The 13543-nt window shown below is 46.4% G+C and overlaps 1 protein-coding gene across 9 annotated transcripts in view; it reads right to left on the bottom strand.

Annotated features, from left to right (window-relative positions):
* Positions 1 to 13543, bottom strand: part of IQSEC1 (IQ motif and Sec7 domain ArfGEF 1) — a 265436-nt gene that overhangs the window by 129300 nt on the left and 122593 nt on the right. For 6 of the 9 annotated variants that reach the window (XM_088522863.1, XM_088522864.1, XM_088522854.1 and 3 more), the window contains one exon: positions 5088 to 5132. The exons of the other annotated variants lie outside the window; for them this stretch is intronic. In XM_088522863.1, coding sequence (XP_088378989.1) covers positions 5088 to 5132 — 45 coding nt within the window. The remainder of the gene's footprint in view (positions 1 to 5087; positions 5133 to 13543) is intronic. 9 annotated transcript variants of the gene reach the window in all.

Genomic DNA, 13543 nt, shown 5'->3' with positions numbered 1-13543 from the left:
GGCTGCGGGCTGCGTTTTTCCCCTTTTCTTCTTCTCTTTTTTTTGAGGGAGCGGCGCGCAGGCTGCTGCGGAGCTGCTCGCCCGTGAGTCACAGCGGCTCCATTGTCTGCGGCACCTCGGAGCCCCGGGGGCTCCGCGGGCAGGGAAGGGGGGAGAAGCAGGGCGCGCGCCGCCTCCCGCGCCCCGCGCAGCTTCGCCTGTCTCACTGCAGCCCGGCGCGGCAGCGGGACGCGCCGGCTCCCCCGCATCCCGGCATCCCCAGGCCGCGCGGGAGCCCCACGTGGAGCAGCCGCCTCCCGGCCTGGCGAGCGGGGAGCCGGGCGCGAGCCGCTTTGCGGGGTGCTTCCCAACTGCCAGCGTTTTCTCTTTCAAACCTCTGGCCAGATAAACCAGAGAAAAGCAGACTGCCAAATGTTCCGAAAATAAAAACAGCCTGAAATGCATCTTTGTGTCTTTCTGAAAGGGGGGCCAGGCCGAAGCGCAGAGCTGCCCCAGCCGCTGCTGTGGGACCCTGGCCCAGGGCACTGAGTGCAGCCGCCGGCCGCAGAGGAGCTGCTGCTGCCGCCACGGGACGGGTCTGGCAGCAGCTGGGCAGCTCCAGGCTTCTCCTTGGTGCTGTTAAAAACTGAAAACAAATATCCTATTGTAGACCAATTCCTAGATTCACTTTGCTATTAACTTTACTTTTGCAGAGCTATGAGTTGGGTAGTATTTCTCATTCTGCTGAGTTTCTGTAAAATCACTAATAGGATTAGATACACTCTAAATATTTTGTAAATACAGCTATAGCTGTTTTCTGATATAGCTTGCAAAAGTATCGAAGGAGAACTGTATTTTTTTCTTGAACAGCTACAACAAAAAATCAGAATCCAATGAAATTTTCAAAGGCAAAGATCCAGGTACTTTCTTCTATTATTATTATTAAAAGTTTTTTTTTTAAAAAAAAAAAAAAAGAGCTAAAACCAAAACCAGAGAAGCCCTCAAGTGTAATGCAAGGCTCTTTTCCACACAGACATATCTAATTCCCTGGGTGCCGGGATGGAAAAGCAGCTATATTTAGGGTTCCTCTTGCTCTCTGGCTTCCCTCATTGTCACTGTCCTGTCCGGTTACGTAAGAGCCTGGCAGCTTCTTACAGCACTGCTGCGTGTAAATATATCTGTAAATATATCTGAGTCAAGGTCTGCAGCTCATCAGTAACAACATAAACACAGATAGACAAGCTAGGCCAGACAACGGGCATCCCCAAAAATTCATGTCACACTTTGGGCTGGGATGTCCCTAAAAATACAATGCACAAGACAGGCTGAGTGGGCGCAATCATGAACAGAACATGGAAACAAATGGCGTTTGCACGGGCATTTGATTTGGGCCTTTTAACAAAACAGAGTTTCCCGAAGCTCTTTTGAGAAGCCCCGAGCCGCAGGCTCGCCGGCGGGACGTGCTTGGCGCTGGCAGTGCCGCGGTGCTGCGGAGGGGATTCCTAGGGAACCCCGTTAGCGCTCACCTTTGGGACGTAACTCCCCCAGCAAAACTACAGGAGTGCTACAGAAGCCTCTTCTGCTACTGAATTCATATTCCCTGCTCTCTAGTAGCTTGAGGATTTTCAAGAAAGCACTGCCATCATGCTAAGGGAAAAAAAAGCTAATATTTAAATTTTCATACTACGGCTTTCCCTCCCCCTTCCGAGCTCGTGAGATACCACCTCAGCATTTGCTTCTGAAATGAGCCATCGGAAAGCCTTTATTCCAAGTGCTCACATTGCAAAGCAATCTCTCAGTCAGGCTCTTTCCAAAAAAATGGCTGTTTATCACCTTAATTATCTATTTCCAAATACTGGACTTTCAAGTGAGTAAAAGCTACGCGCCCATGAGTTTTCTGACAACAACTGATGCTGATTATATGGCACGGCATGCCAAGAAAATGCTAATTAGGACCTTTGCAAACGAAAAGCACCATGTTCTTGACATGTTCTTAATTCTTACTTGTCTTCCTGAGGAAAACAACAAAGAAAATTAAGCTTCATCTCACACTCCGCCTGGATATAAAGCCAGTGCTTTCAGAAAGATGTTTACCGCTGCCTTTGACTTAGACCCCAGGCCTAATGAAGGAGCCATTCCTGGATGTGCGGCAGCCTCTGCCGCGTGGCCCTACGCGGGCGGCGCGCTCAGACTTTCTACAGTCATTTACGGGCTCGCCAGGCAGAAGTGGCTCTGGCCACAAACTACGGACTGCCCTGGCAAGCCCTTCACAAGCAGGCGTGAAGAAAACGGCAAAATGAAAACGTATCGTACAGCCCCCCGCTTTAGGGATGGTTGTCTTGGCAATCCATGAAGCACCAAGGCTGAACGAAAGCAACCCACCGAGGGGAGCACTGCAGGAGAGCGCTGCACCAAGCCAACAGAACTACCTACACTTAATTGTACACTGAATTCAAATCTCGAAAACAAAATATGGAAATTGACTTGTCTAGGCACATAATCTTTAGTTGTAGAACTGAGATATTCTAAGATTTCTACTGACTTGGAAATTTTATTCCATCTTCAGTTATATGACAGTAATAAATGCAAAAAATACCTTACCCGCCCATTAAAACCAAAGCACCTGTCTCTGCAAGCAGGACCCAGAGAGCTGCTGAGCTGGCGTAAGGGACCCCCGCGGCGCCGGAGCCTCCCCGCGTGCCACGGCCTCGCGCTGCCACGCGCTGGAGCTGCCACGCGCTCGCAGGAGCGAGGGAGGGCAGCCGCTGCCGCAGCCACACCGCGCTCACCGTGCACATCGCACACGGCAGCCAGCCTGGGCAAGAGCAGCCCGCCAACAAACACCAGGGACAGGAGAGCATGCTGGACGGCTTCAAGTAAACTGGTATATTCTATTTTATGGGACACACAATGGCAAATTTGCTTGACAAATTAGTGAGAGCACATTCAATAACAAGGGGTCCTCTACTATCTTTCCTTTTACTTGAAGCAAAGACCATGGAGATACTTTCATCACAGCTCCAAACAGGTTTATTTGAGCTACTGAAGTCTAGATTTTACAAGCTATTTCTTCCATGTCTTTTTAACCCTAAGATAAATACGCTGTTTTAGCTGATGTCATCTGGAACTTTCTTTAATGTTTCTTCCATGGGATATCTTGTTTCTTGCTTTACTTGAGAGTTTTAAAATACCATAAAAATACTTTATTCATAGTTAAAGAGCCACATTTTTACAGCCTTACTTGGTTATTCCCTAGATATCACTACACCCCAATCCTTAAAATTTAAAATAGCTTTCCAAGTGCAAATGCATTTGTTTCCAAGTAAATGTTTATAAGGACACTTCTGCAGAAATACAAGTATTTAAGATTATCTATATTTGTTTAGCTAGTGACTGAACACAGAGATTGTATAAAAGAGAATGGGACAAGGAAGAAAATTTCGAAATCTCTAATAATAACTTACAGCTTTTTAAGAAAACCTTTTGTATAAGAAACACTACTGGAGTGAGAGCTGTTATAAAGCCATTGTTTCATATATAAAAAGGATTCCTCAGCAGACTGCATCACTCAGCGTCAGGCTTAAGCAGGCAGCACAAGGCGCGCAGAGCAGCGGCAGCCAGGTGAACACCGACACCCTGCGCGTCGGAGGCCTTGTTCCACGAGGCCACGCAGCAAGGGCAGCGCCCACAGTTACCGACAGAGACCCAGGCAGTTTCATTTTATGAGCAAAATAATAATAAAAAAAAACACATACTTTGATGACTCTATAGGATTTTATAATGATCTAAGGAGCAGATTTTCTAGAAAATTCATCTGTATAGTCACAATAAAACTGTTCAAAGAATATTCTCCACTCCTTTATTTCCAAACAATGTTAAATATCAGCCACTTCTTATATCTACTTGGTTCTTCCTAATCTTCCTTACTGACACCCTCCCATGGGAAAAATTGCACCAGAGGGAAAAATATCATAACAAAATTTGCCACTTTCACAAAGGTTTATCTGGCCGCGAACAAAGACTGCAGCAACGCCTGGTGCTGGGAACTTTATCCCAGAGAACAGCAGGTCAGAAGCCACTTCGTGGTGTCCCAGCTAAAACAAGGCTGCAGAGACGGGGGTGGCGGGAGGCCAAAGCCGACGCGATCTCCCGCATTGTCCCGGCACACAAAGAAACCGTGTCCCGGCTCCCGGGAGGCCGGAGAGAGCCCGAGCGGCAGCGGCAGCGCGCGGGGCCGCCCCGACGTGAGGGCCGACATCCCCCGCCACAGCAAGGCAAGCCCTTCGCCTTCCTGCACTTCAGAATAACTGAAGATTATTAGTAAGTAAAGGGCTTTGAGTATGGTTAAATAAAACAGCTTCCACTAGCGTTTTGTTCAGAAAAGGTTAAAACTACACTCTCTGGAAGGGGGAAAAAACGTCATCCTTAGCACACACCATCTCAAAGGAAGTCTCCTAGCAAAACAACTGTCAGGTTGGTAGGAAGGGATCCTGCCCCAACTTAATCAAAGGAAGCAAGTGACTTTGATGCATTCTTTAATGTGCAGCTGAGAAGAAAACACACAAGCTACCCATTTGATATCTAATATTAACAGTGTAGCATTTCTAAATCGAGTGATCAAAGGAAAGTCTCAGTGCTGCAGTCTTATATGGCAGTATTTTCTGAAGTTTATACATGTGCTTTTATCAAAATGAGGAGCCAATGGGAAAAAAAAACCAACGACATTTAGTCATCCTTACTTTTCACTTAAAGCTGTATGAAAGTGGTAGGGAAGGTCAAACGCCCCCAGTGCAATCTAAGGTTATAAAACGTGGAGAGAGATTGACTGTGCACCCTGAGACACGCACGATACCTTCCTTACCTTCAGGCTCACCTGAGAACAAATACACTATGTTTAAAAAATTGGAACTGAATGCCAGTTTGGAAATTCCAAAACAAATAAAAAACAAGCAAAACCCTCTCATTTCAACAAAACCAATCCAATAATTTGGTTGAAGCCTTTGCAAGTTCTGCATTAAAGCTTAAGTCATGCAATGTACAGTTGATAAAGAATAAGGGTCAGTTCTGTCATTTCAATTTTATAATTAACGTCTGTATCATTACAGTACCTGAGCGGATCAGTTGAGATGCTGCTTCGTGTTTCCAGTGAGGTCCTGAGATGGTAACAAAAGAATAAAATTGCAAAGCATTAAAACTATTTAAAAAATTACATACACAAATGTCAAATGCTTAATGGTTTTACTAGTTTTCTCCCTTTTTTACTGACATTCTGTAGAGCCTATCATGCCATGAAGTATATTATGGACACTTTGAAAAAAATTTGAATTGTTATTTTGTACTTATCCATTTATATTCCTTACACACAAACTGCCATAGATCAACTTTTGATCATACAGTCATATATGCGTATGGTCTATAGAGGTTTATAAAATTAGCATTAGAATGCCATTAATTATATTGACAGAGGGTATCAGCAAATTAGGTGGAAATCTTCTATTCCCAAGATTCCTACTGTGTTTGGAGAAATAAAGGGGGTTGTGTGAAGGGCGGGAGCTGTAAAGCACAGCACATGCAAGAATTAACAGTAGAACAAGAGGAAACCGTATTGTCCACGCAACATTTTACTAAAGAACATACCTAGTTTTAAAACAGCCTTTAAGAGGTTTTCCCACCCTGTCGTGTGTTTGCTCCCAGCAGGGTTCCAGACAGGGGACACACACACTGGCTCCTCAGCTCCCCGGTACTGCAGGGATGGGAAGGGGGAAACGAATTTCCCGCAAAGCGCTTTGGCGCTGCGGCCGCACACCTGCCCAGGGCTCCCTGCACGGCCGCCCTCGCCCCTAGCGAAGGTTACGGGGGTTACTCCAAAGCAAGCTTGGTTCTTTAGGCCTCTTTTACATGAACAGAACGGGGGAAACCTAGCACACGGCTCCTCGGAGCAGCAGCAAGGCCCGTTGCTCCTGCCTGCTTATTCCATAGTGGGGCACTGATTCAAGACACTTGTTCACACAAATTCTTGACATTTTACTCATTGCATAAACTGTAACTAAACCTGGCGCAAGGGGCTATGCCCAGCTGGATTATTTGAAGCCAACATGGTCAGCGTGGAGCTTGAAGGGACATAGCAGGTGGCAGTAACAACCTCTTCCAAGGCCAATAAAATTCCACGAATTACAGATTTATGAAACTCTGGAATTAGGAACCTCCTTAGGACTTTCACTGATTTCTCTTAGCTAGCACAAATATAAAAACAGCCTACTGCTTCAGAGTACTATGGAGGAGAAAATAATATTCCTAAAGCATCAGTCCAAAGTTCAGACAGTTGCAGTCTCATCCAGAGCTCTCTGCAAGGAGAACAAACCCAATTCTGCTTTGGAGCTTGATCAACTCCAAGACCCCAGGCTACAACCTGTTATTAACGATGTCTATACATGTTACTTGGGAAAGCTGCACAGTGAACAAACCTGAGCATACAGGGCATACAGCCCTCTTCTGGGGCTGTTATTTCTTGTGATGTTAAAAAAACATCTCTAGATTTTTCCCAGGTACAGAATCACTCTGAAAATTATCTCTGAGCCTGCACAAGATCTTGTTCCTTATGCTGTATGGATACAGAAATGACAGAAATAAATACCTTGAAGAACCAGCAATCTGAAGTCTTGTATTCTTCAGCTTTAATAATAAACAGAGTATTATAGATTTGGGAGACAGAATTACAGACAGAGACCTTAATTCAAATTATTTTGTTTCCTTCAACGGGACAGCGACACTCTAAATCATTAGGCATTTTTAAGAGAGACACCAGTGCAACTACAGCAGCCCCTGGCAACAGCACCGCAGACTAACCCCGTCCTTGCTACGGCTGGAGAAACAGGAGGGGCCGGTAGCGACCGCCGCAGCAGCCCTGGGGCTGAGGTCTGAGCCTGCGAGGGCTCGTGGCCGGGCACGTTACGTGGAGGCTCTCGCCGCACGGAGAGGACGGACTTGTGAGGGCCCGAATGTGGTGCTGGCCAGGATCTCTGTCAGCTGGCACAGGAATGCACCATGGTGGCAGATTATATAATTTTGGTTGGATCAAATCCCTAGTTAAAAAAAAAAAAACACACACACACACACACAAAAAAACAAAAAAACATCTTTGGTAAGTGGGGGAAGATCTGCCTGCAAGTGACAGCCTGGAGCGCGCAAGTATAGAGCGAGGGAAGGTGTGGGGCTCCAGCAAACCTTCGACAGGCTCTAGTACTACAAGCGGAACTGCAGCGCGGCCTTCCAGTGCTGAGCAAAGGAACCCTGCACAATATATTAAATATTTAAGACACTGTGCTAGATACTGCTCAGTGAGTAATTGCTGCTTCTCAGCATCTCTGTACAGATACGAATTCCTGTTAAACCAGCAGCACACAAAAGAACGCAGTGCTCGAAAGCGCTGCAATGCTCCACACACTCAGACACAAAGGAGACCCACATTTTTTCTTTGTACTCCAAAGTGCAGGTTCATTAAATGCAAATATTTAACCTTGCTTGAGGGCGCCTGAAACTAGCACTGCTAAATACTTCATGTCCCTGTCATAATGTTGCATTGTGTAGGTAAGGGAAAAACATCATCATCTTTTTTTTTAATCAATTCAGCATAATTATTGATGTTTCCTTACTCAGCCTTACTGACACCTGTGGAAAGATGCCCATTCAGGGGACAAGGTGAGCTCCAGGGGTGGGAGCGCTGGTGTGGGCACCTGCTGTAGCAGTTCATAAGCTCCCTGCCCCAAGCCCCACGGCCGCTCGTGGTAACCACACACCGAGCTGCTCCGCTGAGATCGCTTGCGCTCCCCTCTCCCCAGCAAAGCTAAAGACGTGCCAGGAACTTGGCATAACTTCACCAGCCTGGCAGGAGCCCAGGATGTGCAGCTTGCCACCCAAACTCTTCAGCTGCAGGCGAAAGCCCTAACTGCCTTACCAAAGGCTGCGGGTTTGCAGAGGTGCACAGCATCACGCCTGTCTTGCTGCAGCTCAACACACAGGGCTACCGGTATCGCCCTGTGCTTAGTTGGCGGCTCCACGACCTAGGCCTCAGCGCCCCCACGTTCCTGCGGAGACGCTGCCCGGGCCGAGCTGCCAGCTGGGGGAAAGGGAGGCAGGGCAGGCGATTTGAGCTCCTGCCCCCAGGCTCAGCTCGAGCCCCCCTCATTAGCGCAGCTCTGCCGGCAGCGCTGGCCGGGAGGGAGCTGTGAACAGCCGGGGCCTGCGGCGGCCGCCTGCTCGGCGCTCGCTGAGCCCCAAGGAACGGGCCGCACCACAGGAGCCTCTGCTTTGAATATCAGGGATCAGAAGATAATGAGGAGGATGAGGCTCCTCCCCGAGATTAAGAGGGATCTGAGGCTGACATAGCCAACAGCTCTGATCTACTGTCTGTCCTGGGTGAAGCTCCATTTAGCAGGCAAGCAGCTGCGCCCTGCACTAATGAGCGCAAGGCAGGCGCGTGTAAATATCTCAGCAGCGTCACGGCGTGCTCGGCCTGCTGCCAGCCCTGGGCACTGCCCTGGCCCAGCCCAGCTCTGCTCTGCTGCGGCACCACTCCCTTCTGCCCCAGTTTTCTGCAACTCCTTACTCTGCGCGGGGACACATTGCGGGATTGTACAAACGAGCACACCAAAAGCAGACGCCACGAACCCTGCGATGCCTCTGGGAGCCTCCCGCCGCTCGTGTGTGACTCACCAGTCTGTCTAGTGGCGGCCACAGAGCTAGAGGTGCAACAGGGCACCCGCGGGCAGCGCGAAATGTCACGCAGCTGACATTAGTCACTGCAACAAAAACTTACAGAAGCTGAGAATACAGCTCAATTAAACCTCTTTTTTTTAAAAAAAAATATAGATACAATTTAATAGCATTTTGGACATAACCACTGCTGGTCACCTCTGAAAAGTTAGCAGTAACAAGGAGCCACTAGGAACTTTGAAGAACATCCTTAAACAGCTCTCCTTTTATTTCCCTTCCCATGCATTGCACTCTGAGCATTTTAATGAACCATTCAGACAAAAAAAGCACTTAAATATGTGCTTAATGCTGCCCTAAGGAATAAAAAGCTTCCCTCAGCTGGGGTTTGAATGAGTTGGCAGATTCCTGAGCAGAGATCAGTGGAGTTTGCTGGTACAGAGGTTTTGCCCAGCTTTCAGTGAGCACCGGATCATGCTTCCCACCCTTCCAGGGAGCAGCTTCCCAAGGTCTCTAACAGTGAAAGCTGGATTATGAGTCTAAGCCCAGATAACGGACTGTTGAGAAAAGCAACCGACCTATAAAAGCTTCCTGCTGGATCTCTTCCAGGTACCACACAGCTGAGTGCCTGGAAGATCACACAGGAGGGAGAAAAAGAAAATCTTTAAAGAAGACTTTGACACACTAAAAAACTTGATTGAGTTTGTTTTGCACTTGCCTTTATTTTTCCTCCTTTAGGATAAGCCCTTTGCATTAATGTTTCTACCATAGTTTAAGGAATCTGCAAAGACCAGCAGCACAGAAGCATATACAAGCACTCACTTTTATGATGTGTTTTCCCAACTAAAACATAATCATCTCAAATAGTTTTAAATCTGACAAGAAAAGCAATATGTAGGATATCAAGCCATGTCAACACGAACCTAAACGCCATCAGGAGATCCTCACATGACTACATCACATAGTAAAGCTCTTTAGTTTTACTATTTTGAGAACATTGTGCACAAGTAAAGCTCAATTTCTGTAAAAAAAAAAATATAATAACTATCTAACTGCTTTTACACAACATTGGGGCCTACTAACCGTGACAGAGTAGTGATGTGGTGATTTGGGGAAAGCATATTTTTGAGAAATACCCTACCTCAAACTTTGTGGTAATGCATCATACAGTGCAAGATGTTGTTTGACTCTTAAATTTGAAAGACTCCCTATATTTGTTCTGGCAAAAAAAAAACTAAACATTCAAGAGCCCTCACTACTGTGTTACGACGCAGCTTAAGATTTCAGGAACTGTGCATGCTCCATGCAGCTTTTCCCAAGGAGCTGCAAGGTCCCTGGCCCCTTCCCATACCGAGGAACCATCCTCACGTCAATAAAAGATTAAGAATTTATTATGTGTTGAACTACTAACAAGCACTGCTATTCAAGGTGGTATCTTGCCACAAGAATGGGTCTCATATTAAACTACAGCAGCAATGTGGTTGCAGGTTTATTTGTTAGAAGTAAGCCCATCATTTAAACCACATTTATCCCCAGAGTTACATGAAGATCAGATGTTTATAACCAAGCTCCACTGCAATTTGCAGCTCAAATTTAGAGCCATAAAAACAAAATGAACCCATACATGCATCATGGGAATTGAGGTTTTCCAAAGAAGGAAGAGAAAGTGCATTGCTGATAGCAGCAGCCAATTGTACATAATTAAATTTACAGACATTAAAGTTTCAAAATCTATGTTTAATTCTCTGAAAGGCAAACATCCAGGATGTTAATGTAATCTGAGGACTGAAATGTTTGAAAATGTCTTGGTCAATGACATGGCGGAAAACTTACTCTCCATTAAAAACTCTGATTTGTGTCTACTGTGGTCAGAAGTGGATAGGCCTTCTTGCCTGAGAACCACCTGGGAAAAAAGTGTTCACAGATGTCATAAATGTGAAGAGGCCTTAGCATCATGTGCTGGATTTCTTCAATACTGTGAATTATGCCCTTCGAGTAACTGAACTAGGTGAGTGCTAACCTTTCTGTGAGACTCTCGCCCACAGCGTGAGCAACAACGTGCAGCAGGGGGTAAGCGCAGAGCTTGAGGAGAGCTGCAAGGCCACGCACATCCCCAGGTAGAGCAAAGCCCCAGTTCTGCCAGGATCCTTGCAAAGTATTCAAGACCACTTGAGGACAAAAGCTGTACAGTAAACCTAAAATGGATTTGTAGTTTTAAGCTGGTGTTTGAATACTGTTTTGCCCTTTGCAAACTATACTGTTCCTGTCCTGATACAGCGGCTAGCGTCAGCTCCATGCAGGAACAACACAGTGAAGTAAAAAGGAAAAAACAAAAACAAAAACAAACCTAAAACACATCAAATCGGCCCTGTTCCGCGCTTTATGCTTCCAGACAGATGGAAGCTGGAAGACGCGTTGGCTCGGAGCACGCGGCCGCTGTCCGCAGCAGCGGCTCAGGGGCTGCCTTTAGCCTGGCTTCCCCACAGCTTCAGGGGCTGATCCTGGCTCCCGAGCCTCCCGGGAGCAGGTTTCGCCTCCCCCGTTGGGTCGAGCTGCCTGCAGCCAGAGCCCACGCGTCCCCACGCACATGCAGCTGCTGCAGGCATCTCCTGCCCAGCAGGTACCTCCTCCCTGTTTCAGTGGAGTTTTCTCTTTACTAGTATTAGAAGAGAAGTAGCAGATTACTAGGAAAACCTAAGGACCAATGTGCACCTTTCTCTTATTTTCCAGCAAGTATTATAAACTACCTGAGCTGTTAAGTGCATTCAAAGACTTGTGATCAATACACACTTTCCCTTTTCCTCACTGAAGTGGCATCTGTTATGTTTAAGAGATAACAAAATTAAAATGACAAAGAAAACTGCACAGTCAGAACCAATGATTTAATATTGCAGTGAATGTTGTGCTTTATCACAAGATTACATTTCTTTTTAAATATTAGAAACAAACTTTTGAACCCTATATATCCACAGCAAGAATTTTACTAGATCAATTCCACTGCTATGCACCTACTGAATTGAATATGAGGTTAGATTTAAAAAAAAAAAAAAAAGAAGATTGTTTTCTGGAATAAAATGCTTACAAACACAACCAAGCTGCTATGGAACCTGAAAAGCAGCACACCTGGAGCCACAGCAGCACAAGGCAACATAACTAAGAGGGTCAGTAACATGCACAGTAACAGCACAACCAGGACTCCCAGGGCACGAACCCACACCAAGAGTGGGACTTCTCCACTAACTGGCAGCTTAAATTTGACAGGTGCTGCAGGATTTAGAGCAACACTGACTTCTAAACATGCTGGAGAAGCTGGAGCAGCCCAGGGCGCGAGCGACTGGGTGGCCAAGCACGCGGAACCATGGGCTCATAGGCACAAGCTGCGGCTCCTGCACCAGCCTGAGTTCCAACTGCAGTAAGATGATGCACCCTGAACCTAACGGGAGCCTGACTGCTGCACTCCCTCCAGCGTCCAACCAGCGTTTGCAGTTGACGGGCACGGGATGTTTTTGTAATCGTGGGAGCAAGAGCAGTTGCAATGGGAACGAGGCAGACACAGCACGTTGCGCCAGAGCTGCCTGCCTGAGCAGCCCACGGCCCTCGCTGCCAGATGGAGGCGGCTGTGGGCAAGAAACCTCCATAAAAGCATTTTCACTAGTATGAGAGGGGCAGATTATAAACAACTGTTTATAAAAAGCCATCAAAACACAAAGAGCACGGAAAGAAAAGGTCAAAGTATCTAATGAGTGCCATAGCCTTCCCCACTCCTCAATTTCACATTTATTACTCAAACACCATTATACCACTTACCTTCTGGTACCAGAGATTTGGACAAAACAGACAGCTGGAGGAACTTACACATCTCATGTTCACACCTGCAATCACTTCCATTCTCTTGCCAGGCACCACCCAAAGGTTTCCCAGGGGGAGCATCTTTCATGCAGACAACTCTTTATAACACATGCGCCCCTCATTTTCTTACTCATAACTAAGGTAAACATAGACCTGCTGAAAATGGACTAAGTTTTGTGGCTATGAAAGATAAATGCAACATGAAAGCAAGGCTCAGGACTCGGGCAGCCGTATGCACCTAAACCTTTGCTTCTCTGTCAGCTCCAGGCTCTGATAAAAAAAACGGTAAATTAGTTGATCAGCACCTATTACTTGACCTCTTTTATAAATTTAGAAAGCACTGTCCATTTTCTTGCTCTGAAACACTGAAGTGATACAAATCTAAGCAGCCAGGTTCTGGGGAGACAGAAGGCACTCCAGTTAAACCACCACTGTTCACCTCTCACTTGGAACCCCATCTGTATCTGCAACATTAGCTTAAATATATTTTCACCGATCTCCCTCAAAACCGTTATTAAAAATGCTTTTCCTTTTCCATTTTTGGAAAGGGCTGGCTGTAAGCGGGACGGTCCATCTTTGCGGCCTTCAGAAGAGCGAAGGCCCTTTGAAGGACACCTTGGTTTAGTGCGGAGTCCTGGCGCGCCCGCCCCGGTCTCGTCGCTCTCACGCGCTAACAAAGCAGAGCAGGACTGCTTTCATCAGACCTCGTGGCCAGCAAGCAAACAAACTTGTTTGTCAGAAACAGCTGCTGCATCTAGGAGATTAAGCAGCGTGCTCGTCACCTGTTCTCTCCAGTGTCAGCATACACACTACCTGATTAATAAGACAGCTTGTAGGATTACAAAATAAAATTATTTAAGCAACATTTCCTGACCAAGATTTATTATCTTTACTACAGCAGCCTCTGGCAAAATCTTCTCCTAAAATTTCAATTACAACTAATTGAATTCTCCTTAAAGACCAATTTAATTGAGGAGGAAATTTCAATTCTATCCAGTTTTCAGGT

This window comes from Tinamus guttatus, unplaced genomic scaffold, assembly GCF_059628265.1.
Source record: "Tinamus guttatus ecotype Peru unplaced genomic scaffold, ASM5962826v1 Tinamus_guttatus_pri_ptg000169l, whole genome shotgun sequence".
NCBI lineage: Eukaryota > Metazoa > Chordata > Aves > Tinamiformes > Tinamidae > Tinamus > Tinamus guttatus.
The sequence above is the reverse complement of the archived record's forward strand: the minus strand, read 5'-3'. Positions and strand labels throughout refer to the sequence as shown.